The sequence below is a fragment of the Fringilla coelebs genome, assembly GCF_963513975.1.
Source record: "Fringilla coelebs genome assembly, chromosome: 8".
In the NCBI taxonomy this organism is placed as follows: Eukaryota; Metazoa; Chordata; class Aves; order Passeriformes; family Fringillidae; genus Fringilla; species Fringilla coelebs.
Window position 1 is genome coordinate 17,060,811 of NC_140066.1, and position 18,524 is coordinate 17,079,334.

General features: G+C 42.1%; 1 protein-coding gene across 33 annotated transcripts in view; it reads left to right on the forward strand.

Moving 5' to 3' along the window:
* SORBS1 (sorbin and SH3 domain containing 1) overlaps window positions 1–18,524 on the forward strand; it is a 161,465-nt gene that overhangs the window by 129,960 nt on the left and 12,981 nt on the right. For 32 of the 33 annotated variants that reach the window (XM_084210796.1, XM_084210811.1, XM_084210791.1 and 29 more), the window contains 10 exons: window positions 1,597–1,662; window positions 2,231–2,332; window positions 3,678–3,727; window positions 6,508–6,683; window positions 10,523–10,608; window positions 12,166–12,333; window positions 13,768–13,814; window positions 15,307–15,421; window positions 15,529–15,654; window positions 16,710–16,904. In XM_084210796.1, coding sequence (XP_084066922.1) covers window positions 1,597–1,662; window positions 2,231–2,332; window positions 3,678–3,727; window positions 6,508–6,683; window positions 10,523–10,608; window positions 12,166–12,333; window positions 13,768–13,814; window positions 15,307–15,421; window positions 15,529–15,654; window positions 16,710–16,904 — 1,131 coding nt within the window. The remainder of the gene's footprint in view (window positions 1–1,596; window positions 1,663–2,230; window positions 2,333–3,677; window positions 3,728–6,507; window positions 6,684–10,522; window positions 10,609–12,165; window positions 12,334–13,767; window positions 13,815–15,306; window positions 15,422–15,528; window positions 15,655–16,709; window positions 16,905–18,524) is intronic. The other variant, XM_084210790.1, reaches the window with a different exon arrangement.

The window sequence follows — 18,524 nt, forward strand, 5'->3', positions numbered from 1 at the left end:
CTGGAGTTGTGCGCTCAGTCTGACCACGTTGTAAAAATAGGGTAATTTTTGCTGGAAAGCAAGGTGTACATTGGTTGAGTAGTCCAGTCTTTCATAGAAAACTGTTTTGTAGCTATGGACCTTCCATCCTAAGCTAAGGAAGTTTCAGCAGTGTTTGAGATGAGACCTCCTAATGTTTAGGCAGTAAAAGTCAGAAAAATCTCACCTTGATGAGGCTTTTAAGTGTTGTCAATGTAAAGATTTAACTCTTCACAACTTGTCATGGTTTAAGGTTTCCACAGTGAGAAGAAACCTGTTCATCTTTGTTGCCCTGTAATTAATAGACATCTGCTTTTGCAGTGAGTGAAAGTTTGTCATCTGTAGTCCTTTGAGTTGGCATGAGTTAATGGAAAATGTGTCAAAGAAAGAAAAGCATTTATGCCCTTGGCCCTTTCTACATGTGGGGGTATACCCGTTCTTTAGAAGTGTAGATTTGTGCTTTTAGTCATGCAGCCTTGGCCTTATTCCAGAAGAGGGTATCTCAGGGCAATCAATCTGTCTCATGTTCAGCAGAACATCTGTTCTGGTGACAAATTCCCCACCTTGCTCAGGGCCCTTTTGTCAAGTGCTGCTCTCTTATAAGGCCTGCCTTGAACTTGTTTCAGTTCTGAAGCCATGCAGCCGTGCTCCCCAAGAGCTATGCCCATTCCTGAATGTGGAACTCCAGAAACAGTGCACTTGAGTTCAGGATGCCATCTCAGACTTTTGTGGCTGGCAAGCCTTTTCTGAGCTTTGTTGCCACAGCCCAAAAAACATGCTTCTTGTAGCTTTGCTCGCTCCAGTAATGGAAGTGCAGTCCAGTCTTTTACTCTGAATAATCCTGCCTGATACTTACAGGTTCATCCAAACAGGAAAAAAAATCCATTTTGAACTCAGCCCTTTTAACTGTAGGATGAATTTGAAATAGTTCCCAAACTTTCTTGTGTCCCACTCTGTCCACCAAAAATCCCCACAAACAAACCCCCAAACCAGTGAAATAAAAAATAACAACTCTGCATTCTCATTGCCCCACAATGCCACCATGGGAAAATCAGCCATTTGTTCACATGGTATGTATTCATACGGTGATGGAAGTGAGAAAGATTTTCCCTTTTCTTTATCAAAGGCCCTTGGTTTACCCTTTCCTTTTGAAAAGAAGAATGAGCAAAACAAATGCTTTTTATGACTATGTGGTTCTCTCCCCCATTTTGTTTTGGGTTTTTTTTTGGTTAAGAATGCTTTAACCAACAGCTGTGGGCACCCTCTAGAGAGTCCAAAATCCCACAGACCACCTTGCAAAAAAAAATTCTGAAAGCATTACTGAAAACAGCCCCTTCCACACTGCATGTATGTTCCCTTTTGCCCCCCCATGATTTCTTGATATTTATGCTATAGCAGATTTATCCCTCTTTCTCTCTCTCTTTCTCTGTTGTGGTTTGTTGTTATTTTATAATTTCTTTTCAGTGTTGATGCAAATTCCCTATTGTATTTCCCCTCTGTTCTAATCCAATTTCCATATTCTCTGTGATGTCTTTCCTTATCTTCATTTCCTCATTTCCTTCCTCTGCTTTCCATCAGCCTCCAAAAAAGATTTGGGATTATACTCCTGGAGATTGCTCTATCCTTACTAGAGAGGATAGAAAGGTAATTGTGTCTCACGTACGTTGCACTAAGCATCTAGCGCGTATATATGTGTGTATGTGGTTTTCTTTTGGTTTTTTTTCTTGTAGCATTGCTTGGGTTTTGTGTGCTTGTGAGTGATTTTCTTTTTTAATTGGGCTTGAGCTCATTAGCCTAACAATTAAGTAGCTAGCAAATTGATTTAATAAACAATTTTTAAATCATAATCAGCCATAATTTAGAGTGGTTGTTTTGCTATCTTGACTTGCAATGATAATTGTACTAACAGCATATTGCATATTATTACAGTATCTTTTTTTTTCTTTACAGGTGGGTTTTATAACTTTATGGTTTGTAGAAATAGATTCTAGCAGGCCTATACATCTCATGATTTTAATGTTAATTGCGTATAACTATTTTCTCTATAATGATTGAAACATGATTTGTTGCTAGTGATTTTCTGTGTATTGTCCATACCACCTTCCTCTTTTTCAATTAAAAAGCCTCTCTTTTTTTTTCAAAATTAACATTCCTTTGGTTTCCCCTAACCCTAAGCATTGTTTTCCCATTCTTCTTCTCCTTCTTTAACCAGAGTGATCTAGAAAAAGACCTCTACCTCTACCAGACTGAGTTAGAGGCAGATTTAGAAAAAATGGAGAAGCTTTATAAAGCACCACATAAAAAGCCACAGAAGGTATTTCCTATTCTTTTCATGCTGCCAATCCCCGTTTCCAAACTCTCTGCTCTAATCTATTCACTGCTGGATGATTATTAAATGAGGTTGGGATAAATAATGGTTCTGAGCGTTCTGACTGCATGGCTTGCTGTGTTGCTGTCAGAAATAATAGAATGTGATGCTGAGAATCCAGCTTGAAATCCATTTCAGATACAGTGATTTCATCTCTCACCCCACCACCACGTCTGCATTCAGCTGCCCCCACCCCCATCCCAGTCCCCATTTCAGGTTTAGAGTTCAGTGTCTGCAAAAAAAACCCTCTCTATTTTTCACATGAATAGGCAGCAGCAGCAATCAGCTTAAAATTCTTGGTTGGCGTGTCACGTCATCATCTCGTGCCTTTCAAGCGTGTTGCCATCTAGTCTCCCTTCTTACAAGCCCTGCTGTCTGCTTGGAGCTCACGCCTACCCAAGATTTTGGATATTCCTGAGAGATTTTACACAATTTTCCTTATGCTGCACCTTGCCATGGCCTTCTAGGGCAGGTCAGCTGCTGCTGCTGCTTCGAGGGTCTGCAGCACTCAAACCATGAAATGATAGATTAATTGGTAACACGCCATTTTTTCTTTTTTTTTCTGTTGCTGATTTTTTTTAAGCTGCGGCATTTCACCAGGACTTGGAAAAGCTGCTTTTTCAAACCCAAGATTTGCTTTTTCTTCCTAGATAGAAATCCTCACATAGATGAGGGGACACCAAATAGAGAATTGCTTCTAAAATTGCCTTCAATTTTTAAATAACATGTCTAAGAAGCGTTAGATGGATTTAAAGCAAGCGGCTAAGAACTGGCTTTTGCTATTGAACCTGTGCAGCTGGCATTGCTTCTCTTAAGTAAGGGAACTGAACTGAAACGTCGCTTTTCTTTTTAGAGCTTTGATATTTTTTGAACGCTGAGGAATGTATTGTGCTGCAGAAATGTAATACACCTTTAAAGCAAAGGCGGGCAGTGACCGGTTGGGGGAAAGCTTGGGGAAATAATTATGAGCATGTGTCTCCTGGTCATGGCCCAGCTGGTTATCTCTTCTTGCTTTTGGCTTTATTCACAATGACTCATTTGCAGACAAAAGAATAGGCACTGCGAAAAGGCATCGGCTGTGCTAAAAACCTGTCACTGCCCTGAAGGAACTCACGAAAATTGTTGCTTTTCTGCAAAGACATTGACAGCTTAAATTGCATTTAGATTTAAACCTCAATGTCTCCTATAGGCTAATATTGAAGCAATAGATGGAAAATTACTTAAGCAAGCCTTTTTCTTTCTCCTCACATGTAAGTGCATATCAATGACTCCTTTGTTTGGACTTTTGCAGAATACAGCAGGTGTTACTCCTCTGGAAACTTCCACAGACCATTCTTCCTAGTAAGTTTTTCAATTGCTTGTTGATGTCTCTTTTAAAATCTGAGGTCATGTAGGACAGGGTGTTGGACATTGGAAATGTTTGGGGGATGGATATAGACAAATGCATGTACCATAAGAATTATATGTGTGCTTTAGGTATGTTCTGGTACACTGTTTGCCTTTTGCTCCAGAATGTGTTTTGAAGTGATTATATGACTGATTGCATTGTCTAAGTAAGATTTCCTGATTGTGCTAGGCAGTGGCTTTAAAAAAATTAACAGACCTTTAACTTCATCTGATGAATTTTGAAAATTGACTGTATAATCACGCAGGTAACATTATTGTGTGGAATACACAAAAATTGTTTGTTACACATGTGTGATAGATTGGCTGCTGATAGATATTCCATGTTACGTGCACCAGATCAGATGGATGCAGTTGATGAAAGGCAGTAATTTTCCAGCCTACGGGAAAGGAACAGTGGTAGGAGTAACAATACTTCTCAAAGATCTATTGGGCACTGCTTTTTCAGCAGAATATGTAATGAACAGTATATTCTGTGTAAATGAGTTGTACATGGAGTTGATTTGTTTTAGAAGAGGAGCACACACACACAAAATCCAGAGCAAAATGCTGAGTTGTGTTGAGTTACTTGAGTTACCCTGAGTTATTTTAGTCACAGAGCCAGCCCCTACTGTGGGCCTACTGCTCCTTGTAATTGTACTGAATGCTCCATGTCCATAGGCACAGTGATCCCCTCTATGAGGATGGTTTGTTAAAAAAGGCAGTTTCTCCTCCAGATGTCCATTAATACCATGTGTGTTCACTGCCCCTCCAGGGGCCTTAGAGGTCTTCTGTACTTCTTTCAACAGTTTCCTTCTGTCTGTGTTCATTCTACTGGGAAACCCACACAACCACTGCAACTGTTTTATTTTTATAGGAAGAGAGCAAAAAAATAAATGGAAATCTCAGAGATTAGCATAAATATCATATGTTTGCAAGCAACTGGTAGGGTTTCTGTTCATGGCAGCACTTTCTGTGCCACACAAAGCATTCAGGAATGCCAGTGGAGAGGAAGCAAGCTGCGTATGCTGGAAATGGGGCACAAGAGTGAGGCCCAGTAGGGTTGCACATTTTTCCCTGCCCTTGCAGGCTGCTTGGGCTCCAAGACAGGCTTGCTGGCCTGAATAAGGGAGCAGCTAGTAAAGAGATTCACCAAATGCCTCCTCTATCTCCCCCAGGTTTAGTCCCAAAGGAGGATTGTTTTAACCCTTTGTTTTTTAACCACTAGGCTAACAACTAACCTCAGGGTAATCATTATTCTCTGCAGCAACTGGCTGGGTTTCCTCAGGTATCTGACAAAGAGATGCACTCTTTATCAAAGAGGTATCGCTGATGAACAACAGCTTTGTAGCTGTGGGTCTGTTTGGGCATTGTCTAGGTTGAAAAACTGACAGTATTCCCTTTCTCTTTCATGGTGCTTTTCAAGAGCTTTTCCTCCAGAAAATTATTTATGGGACTGCATATGACCTGGTTTTCCTTGCCCAGAAACTAAAGTCATCTTTGTGATCCAGACATTGTGTAATTCCACCTCCATAGCCAGTCCTCTGATGTGTTTAAAGCTTTCTCTTTACCCCAGAAGTACAGTATCTATCCAAACTAAACAGATACATGTACCAATTTATCCACAACAAACAGATATAACCGCAAACATTTCCAAAGTCTCATAAACTTGAATCACTCTTGGACATTAGGATGTCAAATATTTCTATTAATTGGAAAATCTGTGTATTTTTATTTTTTCAAATTTTCCAGCAGTCTTGCTTTGGCCTCAGAATAGCTTTGTGTGAGACTCCATCTTATTTTGAAGATCCTGGTTGAGCGCAAGAACTGGTATCAGTTTAGCTTAGCTTTTAGGAAAACAGTCTGCCTGATTGCTTAGTAAGTTTTTTGCAGCTGGAAAGGCAATTTATACAATGGCATTGTCAGTTATTCTTTTGGAGAGAAAAAAGGGAAATCTAGAAATCAGATGTGTGAATATACTTGTGCTTAGGTTCATGACTAGAAAAGGGATTCGCTATAATTTCCAGTCTTTAAAAACCTAAGAAATTAACATCATTCATACAAACATTTTAACATCATTCTGTTTGTATATATGCATGGTAGACCTAAAGTCCAGGATTTTTTATTCCCTGTAGGGGAAGCCTCTGGCAAAGCTGAACAGAATTGTGTGCATCTGGGAATTTCCCTGGCAATTAAAACAGTGTTAAATCTCTATCCCTTACTATTGCTTCTCTGCACAGTCCTCACTGAGGGGCTTCAGAAGCTGGTCAGGGAATCTTGAACTGTAGTGTTGACTGGGAGGCTCAACTGGGTGAGATGACCCCCTGAGCAGCTGTGCTTTGTAAGCATGGGACAGGCATGGCTAGTGTTTAAGGAGAGAAAGCTGGAAGCTGGAAGGTTTTGTGTACTTCCAGCTAGCCAATTAATTTCATTGTGTCTGCAAAGAAATCATGCATGAGCTCTGTGGCTGGTGTCTCATCTGGAAAATAGAGGAGTGCTTTCCTGCTGCCTGTTTCCTGGGGGACTAAGACTGGAGAGCACCCTCAAGTGGAGGATGCTTTGGTAGTGCCAAATGCAGAACACTATTGCAATGTAGTCATAACCTCTTCATCAGCACCAGTTCTTCATGCACAGTCTATTCTGTGTTCACAAGTGTGTTTTTCTCTTACTTTACATTAAGCTCTCAGCAAACAGGTGTGACCTCCTGGTGTCCCTCTCCTTTTTCTTGTGTATTCTAGCTCCACTTATTCACCCAACTACCATGCAGTGAAGAGGGAGTCAGAGCTAGCTGTGGGGGACCCTACTGCCTTGGAGAATGAAAGGCAGATTTACAAGAGTGTGCTGGAAGGTGGAGATATCCCATTCCAGGGGCTGAGTGGTCTCAAGCGACCTTCAAGTTCTGCTTCCACAAAAGGTGGGTGGTTAGAACACTAACCTCTTCTCCATTCTGCAAAGTGTCAAAAGCCAGGTGATCTGGGCAAACTGTTGCAAGGTTTAGAGTCCTATTCAAGCCAGTTGAGATTATGCTATCCTTCCTGTTTGCCATCCCCAGTGTTCCCTCCTTTTTTCTCTCAGACCACAATGGCCAATATTTTTAATGATGCCTTTAACTGATCCAGGTTCCTCTTCTCAAGAGAGATCAGCTCCCTCCATTCAGCGCCTCAGCCATAGCCCACACCCTCATGTTCTTCCTCAAGGCTGCTTAGGCTGGCCTTGCTATCCATCTGCTCCCACTGCCTTGCCATTCTAGAGCCCTTCCCTAGCTTTTCTGTTCTTCCCTCAGCAGGCCACACCAGTCTGCTGGCCTGGCTACCCTGGTGTAGCTGGTGCCCTGTGATGCACAGCCTCCTGCCTGCCAGGGCTGTGCAGAGAATGCACTGACACTGAACCAGCAATTGCTGCTTGAACCAGCCCTGCAGGCTCCAGGAATAGGAGCCAGAAGAGACCAGTCTCCTCCTCTTCCCTCCCCCTGTTACAGACTCTAAAAGAGACAAGGAAAAGCATGACTCCCATCAGGGAATTGTACTGGGGAATGTATCTCTGAGCCAACTTCAACCTAAAAATGGCTTGAGATGGGGAGAGGACTGGAGAAGGAATGCACTGGGTTTCTGAACTGCTCTCCCTAAAAATAGTACATCATACCAAAAAGGTCTCTCTGTCTCCATCTTCCAGCTGTTTTTCAGCATTTTGTCAGGCCTGTAGGGCAGGGAGTCAAACTGGATCTGAACAAAAAAATCTGTTCAAGCAGTTCCCCAAACTGCAATTGAACCTGAATGGTTATTTTGACATTTGAACTTGAACTCAAATCAGAAACAGACCTATAAACTGCAGTCCAAGCTGAAACCAGACTGAATCCTATTAAAAAAACCCCCAAAAAATCCAAAAAACCAGTTGTCCTGATCTGACCCCTTCAATTTTAAAGCAACCATGTCCAGCCACATTGTCTGAAGGACGTTCAGCTTATTCCTAGTATGGGGAATCTCTAAGCAGGCATCTTGGGCGAGGTCAGCTAATGTGGTGTGCTTGTGCTAGCACAGTCAGCCTCTGATTGTTTCCTTCGTCCCAGGAATAAACTGTTTGGCAAGCACTATGGTGAGACCATAGTAGGTGTGATTATAGGCTTGGTATTAAGCCATTTTTGCAATGTTAGTGTCTCTGCATTCTTGCTGACACCCTGATCCTGCCCAGAGTTCAGCTGCCCTTTTTCATGGTGCCACAGCTTCCCTGGAAGCTCATGATGCTTAGCACTTTTTAGGAGGGTACCTTAAAAGTGCTCCAGATTTGCTTCTGGCCAAGCCTCTCATTTTAGAAACGTTAGCAGCACTTCACCTACTCCTCTAAGCGTGGCTTGTTTTGCAGTTTCTTCCTACTTTTCTTTATGTTTTGGAATTTTGTTTCTTTAAGGTGCATTTTATGAAATCCAAGCATGCTCTTTCTCCTTTCTCAATAGCTTTCTAGCACTTAAGCTAACAGGTTGTATTTATTTTATTCTGCATGCTTACCAGTGGATCGTAAAGGTGGGAATGCTCATATGACTGCACCCTCTTCAGTTAATAGCCGAACCTTTAATGCTAGTCATACCGGTATGTTAGGTCACGCATGTAAACATAAGAAGCCTTTATCAGCTGCCAAAGCCTGCATTACTGAAATCCTCCCTTCTAAATTCAAACCCAAACTAGCAGCTCCAACTGTTCTTGTGCAGGACAAGACGGGTATCTTGCTGTCTCATGAGAAAGCTCAAAGCTGCGAAAACCTTCGTAGCTCCACTGCCTTGTTTGATAATAAAAAGGCTTTCATGGTAGACATAGGGGAAAGCATAGAAAACATCTTTATGAAATCGAAGCAAGAGTATGCCATTAAATCTGGCAGTACCATGAGCCTGCAGGAGTATGGCACCAGCTCTAGGAAAAGCTACCTGTTTGCTGCCTCCAGAAAGAGTGGGGTGGAGTTTACAACACTCTATAAAGACATGCACCAGATCAACCGGTCCAGGATCCATTTGGACACAGTTTCCTCCTGCAGCGTGAAGGATATTGCATCTCAGTTTGAGAATGAAGCAAAGGAGAGGATGGAGCACAGCCTTAGTCGAGAGGATTCAGAGCAGATCCCCAAAGACACCGTTTCCTCCCGTATCAGTGCCTTTGAGCAGCTGATCCAGAGATCCCGATCAATGCCCTCACTTGACTTTTCCATTGGGCAAAACAAACCCACCACTTCTCTTCAGTCTAAAACTTGTCTGAGTGCTGCATACTCTGCAGAGATTCTTCTGGATTTGTCAAAAGCACACCAAGAAGAAAAGGATGTTGCTGGCTTTGCAGATAAATCCTCCCGCTCCTGCAGCAATGTGGAAGACACGGCTTCGGATGTCAGTGATGTTATCCCTATGGACACACTTTCAGCTTGCACTGATGAGATAGATCTTCTCTCAAATGCCTCCAATGACAGTGGCAGCAGCAGCAGCAACCTGAATGGGCCTCAGAAGCATAAAATCAACAGATGTAAAGGCGCATGCCCAGCTTCCTACACCAGGTTCACTACCATCCGAAGGCATGAACAGCAGCAGACCTCCAGGAACCCTGATTCCAAAGGGGATGTCTATGGGGACAGGCACATGCTCCCCAGAAATGTCTACCTAATGAGCCCACTCCCATTCCGATTGAAAAAGCCCTTCCAACACAAATCCTGCAGAACTCCACCCCCAGACTGCCTGGCAAGCCTGGCAGTGCCTAGCCCTGAGAACTCAGATGATCCCATACAGCTGCAGGGGAGCGTAGGAAACAAGAGTCACCACTCCCAGCACCAACCTTGCTGCAGAAGCGGGCCTCTTGCTCCCAGGCGCCTGTCCTCCTTTGACATTGTGGAGAGGCTTAGCTACTTCCCCACCATGGGATCTAGCCGGGATAGCTTCATGGGCCGGGCTGACATTCCTGACTCCTTAAACAATGGGAACCCTGTTTCATATGCCCTCTACCACAGCCTGGACACAAACAACAACCCGCAAAGTGAACTTGGGACGTACCTAGGAGGTGGTTTTTGTGTTCTTTACCGGTGTTCCTTTATCTGTCTTCTTTATTCCATTCTCCTCCTCTTTTCTTCCACAACCCTTGCATTTTTATGTCCCACCTTTACATTCCCTGACTCTCTGGTTTTCTCCCCCTAGTGTGTCTAATGTCCTTTTGCGTGTCTTGCTGAGCAGTTTTGTTCAGGGCTTGTTAACAGCTGCACTTCTGAGAAACAATTTCCACTGCATTTCTAATCACATCAGGTTCAGTTTATCTCTCAAACAGCTCTGGGGATGCAAGAATCTCAACATGAGATATTTCTAGTCCTGTATAATTTACACACATGGGAATTATATACCAAACCCAGATGATTTGCTTTAAGGAGTAGTTTCTCAAGGTCTAGTTGTGTGTGTGCGTGTGCGTGTATTAAACTTTTATCAACAGTAAAGTGCCAAATCATACTTTGATGACAGTAAATCTTTTCTTCACAAAGTCCTTCTATGTCTTTACTCTTTCCTGTATCATTATTTTCTGCCTGTTCTTGGATCTTTGTTCACATGTAGAGCCCAAAAGGGAAAAAAATGAAAATGGATAAATAATCAACATCTGATTGGCAATTTGGTCAATGGCAATTGAGAATCATTACTGTCATATTGGAAACAAATTGTTTAAAAATATTTATTTTTTTCCTTTCTGGTTATGCTAGATAAATCCATGTGTATTTTAACTTCCTTATGTTGTTTTGAAGTAGATTCAGAATCACCAAGGCATTTTGCACCAGTTGATTACATGGAAACTCCAGAAGAAATCCTCCGCAGGCGATATGATGATAAAGAGGTAATGCCCTCCTTTATGGCTTTATAACAGTAGTAGTAGCTCCATATACAAGAAATACAGCATTCAGCCTTACATGCTGGTAGCTTATATGTCCATGGCTCTGTGTCTTGGAAGTTAGAGTAACAAGCAGTAACTAGTGTGTTTTACATTCAATACTCTCTGCCACTGATTTTCTGTGTAATGTGTATAGTCCAGTTCAGCTTGTTTCAAATAAACCTGATAGTTCTTGTCAATTACACAAAATTACATACAGAGGCTTTAAGTAACATAAAAAGGTGGAAATGTATGTGAGAAGTGGTACAACACCCTACTACTTGCAGAAAAAGATTGGTAATCTGTAATTGTTCTTCATGCAAGCCACTTGAGTCAGTATTAATCAAACTGGTGAAAACACTATTATTCCTGTGGTGGTCCTCAAGTTTTGAACAGTGAGTGTAAGATGTTTTAAGCTATCAGAAATTGGTAAGTTTTCCCCCAGTGCAAACTGGAATTCTTTATGGTGTCTGAAGTTGTTGTCAACAGAATGTAGCAGTCCTTTTTGAAATGGCTGGGTAACAGTGGGACAAGCTGAAATAATGGGAAAGCCACATAGACTTTTTAGCCCTGAGTGTATTCAAGTTGAGTTAAAGAAGTTATAAAGTGCTTGCTTTCCTGGAAGATGGAACTAATTTCCCTTGCTGGTGGGGGGCAGGGGGTAAGTTTTGCTTTTAGTGTTAACTTTCTAAGTTCAGATAATATTTATATGTGCTTTGAAATATGGTAAAATCTGTTCTTAATTCCTGTGTGAAAAATGGTTTTTTGCTGTCTTCTCCCATGAAAGTTAGTAATTCCCCACTTCCAAAATGCAGCATGCAAACTCACATAAGGTAAGAAACCTGGATTCAGTAAGACCTTCTGGTTTCAAATGAGTTAGCACACAGCTGAACTCTTCAGCCTACAGTCAGCCCCAAAAGGTGGAAGAATGCTTCTACACAGATGTACAAGAATGCATTTTTCCATTTAATGTGCCAGAGACTTTAGAAATACAAACTAATTTTTAGATGTTTATTTACTTCATTTTACAAAGTGTGTTACATGAGGCCACAAGAAGTATGAGAGAACCTGAATGTGGTTAGGCACTCTCCCAAGCTCTTTGCAAGGCTTAGGAGAATTTGGTGCCTCGGAACTCAGTGGGGCTGATTCAGGTCTCTTGGAAGTCAATGAGAGATACTTCTTTTTTGTGGAAGGGGGTTTGGATCATGTCTCTGCATTATCAGCAATCTTCTTAGAAGCTCCCAACACCTGCCCAAAACCTAGAAAAACTCCTCATTGACTTCCATTAGCTTTGGATCAGATCCTCTGTATGAGCTAGATTTCAGTTATGCCATAATGATGATGTACCTTCTGTGTTTGTAAAATTAAAGGGTATTGTTTAGTTAGTAGAAACAATATTTGATACTGAACTGCAAAGCCCCAGCTATTTGCAGGGAACTCAGGAATCTTAAGTCAAATTTATGGCAGCTTTTGAATGCCTTTAACTAGATGATTTACTGCCCATTTTATGCAATTTTATGGCAGAAACTTTTAGAGGACCAGAGACGGCTTAAACGTGAGCAAGAAGAAGCTGATATTGCCGCTAGAAGGCACACAGGGGTTATTCCAACGCACCATCAGTTTATCACTAATGAACGATTTGGGGACCTCCTAAATGTAGACGATACTGCAAAGAGGAAATCTGGGTCAGAGGTCTGTTTTAGTTACCTCAGTCTGCTGCTTGACCCAAAGCAATAATTGCCTCTCACAATGTTGTGCTTTAGGCCGACATTAGCTCTTCAGAGAATGTCGTTTGTTGTTTTTTTTTCCACCTTCCCCTTTCCCATTCTGGCTTCATTTAGATCTGCTTTGACTTTTATGCCTGGTAAATTAATTGATATCTCTATACCAAGCTGCATATATTAAAGCATGCCTGCTGAGAATTGCTGGTGCACACCTGTGATGCATGCCTTTAAATATCAGCTACTTAGTCAATCAAAGGCATTCTACATCTTTTGCATCATATTGCTACATTGTCTTCTTGTCTGTGCCTTATGCTTAGAAACTTCATGTCTTGTTGAACCTGGCCATGCGGCTGTCACATAGTTGTGGTTTTTTAGAAATACATTGTTTCTCCTCTTGAAATATGCTTTACCTCCTTTAGAAACATTCAGAAAAAAGTCTCAGCATGTTTCGCTGCATTCAACTTGGTTGGACTTTTTCAGAAAGAGACAAAGGAGGAGGTACATATTTTTTCCATGAGCCCAAGGCACTTTTCTAGAGGACTGGATGTTGTGTCCAGGTGTTATGGCCAAATGCCTTTCCTGCCTCCAATGGATTGCTGCTGGGCTCTTGACAGCAGCTCTGTTTCCCCAGAGGTGCTGCACTGTGGTGGTGGGTGAGGTGCTCACCATATGAATGGATTACGCCTGTCTGCCCTTTAGTTTCAAATGCTCTGGAGCCTCATCAATGTGACTGCTTTGTGTTTTATGCTCTGTTACCAAAAATTACTGTAAAATTGTCTGAATATTCTGTGGCCTTTAGAAAATTAGCCAAGTAAACCTTTTAGAGCCCAGGCCTGCTGTCAACATTCATTTTGGTTCCTTAGCCACTGAAGACTTCTTTTAAATGCGTGCCTAATTTTATTCGTATTTCCCTTTCACCTTTGTCTCTTTCTTACCAATTGATACAGAGTACATGGGTCACATTGCAGTATTCAGCAGGGCCAGATAATTGTCAATAAGAGCCACATCAAATAATATCCTACTGTTCTTCCCAACTAGTAAATTTTGTTTTTCCATTCAAACGTCAAGAGAAATTTGGTCCTGGAGCCCCAGTAACTGTAGTTACTGGATCAGCTTTCATTCATCAGGGTTAGTCACATTAAAAGTTGACTGCTGTTGCTTCCACTTCCTAATTATTGCTATGCCAGAAGTTGGCACTTTGTGTCTTGATGGGCAATGCCCATCCAGCATATTTGGTCTGTAATACCAGTTGCACGCAAGCTTGTAGCAGAATACCTGCATTCAATTTCCTCCCCATGCTAATCTTAGCCTGTAGAAGAGTTTGAGTGATTTTCCTCAGAAGAGGGTTGAAAACCTAAATATTATTTTAATATATTGATTTTTTTTTTTTTTTGATCTCCAGATGAGACCTGCTAGAGCCAAGTTTGACTTTAAAGCACAGACACTAAAGTGAGTACAGCTTGTTTCTCCTACCTGGAGTGTTCTTCCTCTGCTTTTTCCCCTAGGATGCAGCATTTTTGAAGTGTCATGTAATTGGATTCATGTTTTAGGGTGTCTTTCCAGTTCCCAAAGCAAAGTTGTCCATAGTAAGGCAGGGAAAAAGAATATGAACCTTACAGATCATAGCATCTAAAGGACCTTTAGAAAAATGTCTTCTTTCTCAGTGCATCTCTATCCCCCATGATTTTTAGGACAAACCTATATTCTTTACTGCAACAAGTGAGCGCTCTGCCCTGTGGGTGGATGGAGCCACAGGAGAAGAACATCCTTTCTTTTCACTGTGCACAGGATAGCCCATGGGCAGAAGTTAAACAGACATCCAGCTCTAAGCATGTGGGCCCCTGGCTCGGTATTTTCCTGATTCAGGACAAAGAAGTGTGCAGAGTGGCTACTCTCTCCTGGGATCTATGGATACATCAGCAGATGTTTCAGGTGTCATTGTTGCACCTCCAAGCTCTGTTGTGGTCCTTTGGGTACATCCCATGGCACTACTTGTTCTTTTTAGGGAAGACTGCTGTGAAGAGAAGGCCCGGAAAGCCTCAGTGTCAGCCTGGAGGAGCTCTCATTTTAATATTGCTAGAGAGGGGAGAAGGAAGAGCAGAATTCAGTGAAGGACCTGCATGAATGAGCTAATGTCCTGAGAATATTTTTTATATGCTCTATAGATGATGATTTGTAATAATTTGTAATAATAGCATCTCCCCAGCACCTGTAATAAAACTGAGGAAGATTAGGTGTAGCTGTTGTGTCCCTTGAGTAGAACACACCAGAGTGCCAGACAAAAGTAAAGCAGAGCTTATAAAAATCGTCTTGGAAAAGGCTGTGTTGCTTATTTTCCTCTGGGGACCCAAGCAGTAAGTTTATGAGCCTAGTACAAGCTGGCCACAGTTTCTCAAGCTGCAGACATTCATAATTTTACCACCGAAGCCTGTGGATTGACATTCCAATTTTTAGCCCAGTTGAGGTCAGTGACTGCTTAACCACAGGTTGACCATCAGTGTAATCATTGCAGGATCAACTTCACCATGTGAGTATATTAATCTAATCAGCAAATTAGCTCAGATTAAAATTATATGTCTCTTTGGAAGGTGTTTGTGACATGACTATTTCAAAACTTGAATTGAGGGCTGCTCATCATATGCAACATGGGAAGTAGCTAGTGTCATATTTGACTTGAGCTTGACCCCATTGCTTCTGGAGAGCATATGGTTATTAGGGCCCTCACAGGCCAACTTTAACAGAATGCGCAAAGAACGAGAGAAGTCTTGCACATCACAATATGAACAAATGAATGCTCAACAATTAGCTTGTGCTTTGAGTGGAGCATGATGTGTATCAACATGCTGATGGACACCTTGCTACCTAGGGATTGCTGGACAGAAAAAGAACACATCTGTTCTACTCCAGTAAAGTTCTGATGGAGTGCTTGTGTTGTTAACAGGGAACTTCCTCTGCAAAAAGGAGATATTGTTTACATTTACAAGCAGATTGACCAGAACTGGCTCGAAGGTGAACACCATGGCAGAGTTGGCATCTTCCCACGATCATACATAGAGGTAGCTGCTTTCCTTGCAGGTGTTTTCTTTGTCCGCTCCCTTTCTGCCTGAGACCAGTTAATGGGCTTCATGTATGAGACTTAGCTGATTCTGTTTGTTCATTCTAGTTCCTTCCACCAGCTGAGAAGGCTCAACCCAAAAAGCCATTACCATTGCAAGTATTGGAATATGGAGATGCTATTGCTAAGTTCAACTTCAATGGGGATACCCAAGTGGAAATGTCCTTCAGAAAGGTAGGTCTTCTGTTGTGTTGATTAATTGAATCCAGACATGATGATGTTTTTTAGCTCTAGTAACTTGCAATTTCCAAATGAAAGCTCCAATAAAACGGACTCTGTATTCAGGAAGGATTCCTCCTCATCACCCATGTTTTTAATCCACAGTCATTATGTAGCACATTGCAGTTTTTGTTGCAGGTAGGCTAAATCAAGAAGTGCCAATTGTTTCCTTAGGTCCAACTGAGAAGATACTTTGAACAGGAGTGCTGGAAACCTGGCTGTGCAAGGCAAATTAGATACTTGGTGACAGGTCTCTCCAGGTTGGTTAGATTCAGTGGAGGCCCACACAGTTACACAGTGATTACAGTTACACAGTTACAGTGATTTAGAAAAGAAGGAAACTGGGTTCACCGTCCCCATGCTACAAGCCAAATCATTGAGCAAGTCAGGTTCTGTGGGATTGAAGTAACTGGCTATACTGACTGCAGAGTGAAGGTGTGGGAAGGGGTTGTGTAATGCCTGTTCAGAAGAAAGTAATCCATATTTAGATTAAGTAGCAGAATTTCTCCATCTCGACCAGCTTTTTGTTTTGATGCTCAGATTAGATCTTCTCTGTCTTCTCTTTTAATTATATATGAAGGTGAGGCTTGCAGTGTATATTAAGGATCTGGAAGTTACTTTGTCAGCAACATATGGAGAGACCATAGAGAGACCTACTTTAAACTGCAGACCTGTGCATACTTTCTGTACACCTCATATGCCTGAGTGTCTCATGGTCAGCCTGAAACTGCTGGTTTCCATTTTTAACTGGCTTTAGCAAGTAGGGTCTTGAAAATGTGAGCATAACTGAGTCTGCAGACAGACCAAGTCAGTACCAGAAGATCTGCAATTTTTTCTTTCTCTGAACTGAAAAATATCATTCCCACCCAGAGTTTAGGATTAGGATAATTGGAAATAGGCTGAGAAACATCATTTATTTTAGGTCAGCTGCACCAAGATTTAAAATGTAAGCTGCTTTGGAATGATGAAACGTGTTAAAATCAGAACTATATTGCTATTCCTTCCCACAGGGTGAAAGGATCACATTGATTCGACGAGTGGATGAGAACTGGTATGAAGGAAGAATTTCTGGAACCAGTCGCCAAGGCATCTTCCCCGTCACTTACGTGGAGGTGCTCAAACGGCCAGTGGTCAAGAACGCCATTGACTATCCCGACCCACCCGTGTCCCTCTCCCCCAGCCGCAGCATGACAGCTTCACCACAGGTACTAGCACTAGATGCAGCCAGGTTCAACACCTTGCAGAACAGTGGGATATTGCCATTCTTGTGCAAGAAGCAATAGCTGAAAGAAAGCTGTATTTAAGACTAGAATTTTGTGCCGTAAAGCTACGTGCTCCCTGCAGTAGGCTTCAACTCACAAAGAGGTGATGTTTCATTTACCAGAAAGGTTAATGAACGGATCATTTGGGGATTTGGAGACTCAGCTATTTATCTCTGATATGTAGCTTGAATCCAGGCCAAGTTGAAAGGGCTGCAGTTCACAGCCATGTGATTAAATTTCACTGCTGGAGATGGAATGAATTAGTGATCCAGAGTGATCTAGCTTCTCCTGAGTATGTGTTTACACTTCACGCACCTTTCCTGTGATGAGGGGAATTTTATTTTATGTCTATTGGAAGTTTCATAGTCGGTAAGGTTTTATGAAGTGCTATGGTCTGTAAGAGTCATTATATTGATCCCAATCAGCTTGAATTAAGCTGTATGCCTACACCTGTATGATCTAACTCATGACCAAGGTTTTTGGGGACAGGGTCAGGAGAACAGCCTGTATTATTCGAAACTGCTGCTACGTGAACTCAGGTTTTGAGAGCAGGTCAGTCTGGGATCTTCCATGACTGTTAGACTCACTACAAACCATAGTGCAGTTCAAAGAAAAAGTCAAAATGGCAGTGGGTAATTATATAAGATCCCAGAATGTTTGCCATGGCAAACTTATTAGGGAGATAGTGAGTCTCTAAATCCCTTTGTTTTGCTCCCATCCTGCAAATACTCATGCCAGAGGAAGATCAGCATACAAGTCTGGGTCATGGTCATGAGGCTCTGGTGCATTTCCCTCTCACCCTTGGGACCAAAACAAGGTCAAGACTGCAAGAAACATAAGGGGAGAACTGGGATTGTGGAAGGGATATATGGTACAGAAAGGATAGGAAAAAAAGATGCCATGACTCATGCCTGTTGTCTGTCTGGATCTTTCCTAAAAGTAGTGTTTTCAGTCTTAGCCACTGTGTGAAGAGGAAAAACTTGTTGCTTGTTTCGGATTCTCAGTCAAATTGGACATCAGCTGAGCTTTTCTGTGAGCTTGGCAGCTTCTCCATAGCTGTTCCCTATCTTCCACAAGCTCCCTGCAAGCTTCTCCCTTTGGTGGAAGGGATCGTATCCATTTTTTTTTAGTTTCCTTTCCTATTCTTTTGATTCATCCCCTATAAAGTCAGTACTCCCCCCAGTTTTTTGCCTGACTTGGCTGAGGACTGAGAAACAGTCTGACAAGTGCTAATGTAGCTGTTCTCACCGATGCTGCTGGTGGTAAAAGCTACAGGCAGGACTTGGTAGTGTGTTCTGTCCTTTAAACACAGGACCTTATTTTAATCACCTGAAGACCTAATAGCCACAGCTGACTTTTTTGATCCCTTTCTCCTCTGCAGCTTCTGCAATGCATGCTTCCTGAGGAGCAGGCATTGCTCATGCTAGAGTTGGATAAAGTCAAAGTTCATTGCAGCAGTGAATTCTGGCTGGATCCACAGTGTGAGTTGCTGGGACCCCAGCTATTGCTGCCAGGCCACTCCAATGCTGCATTCTGCCATCATGATGGTGGCTTCAACTGCTC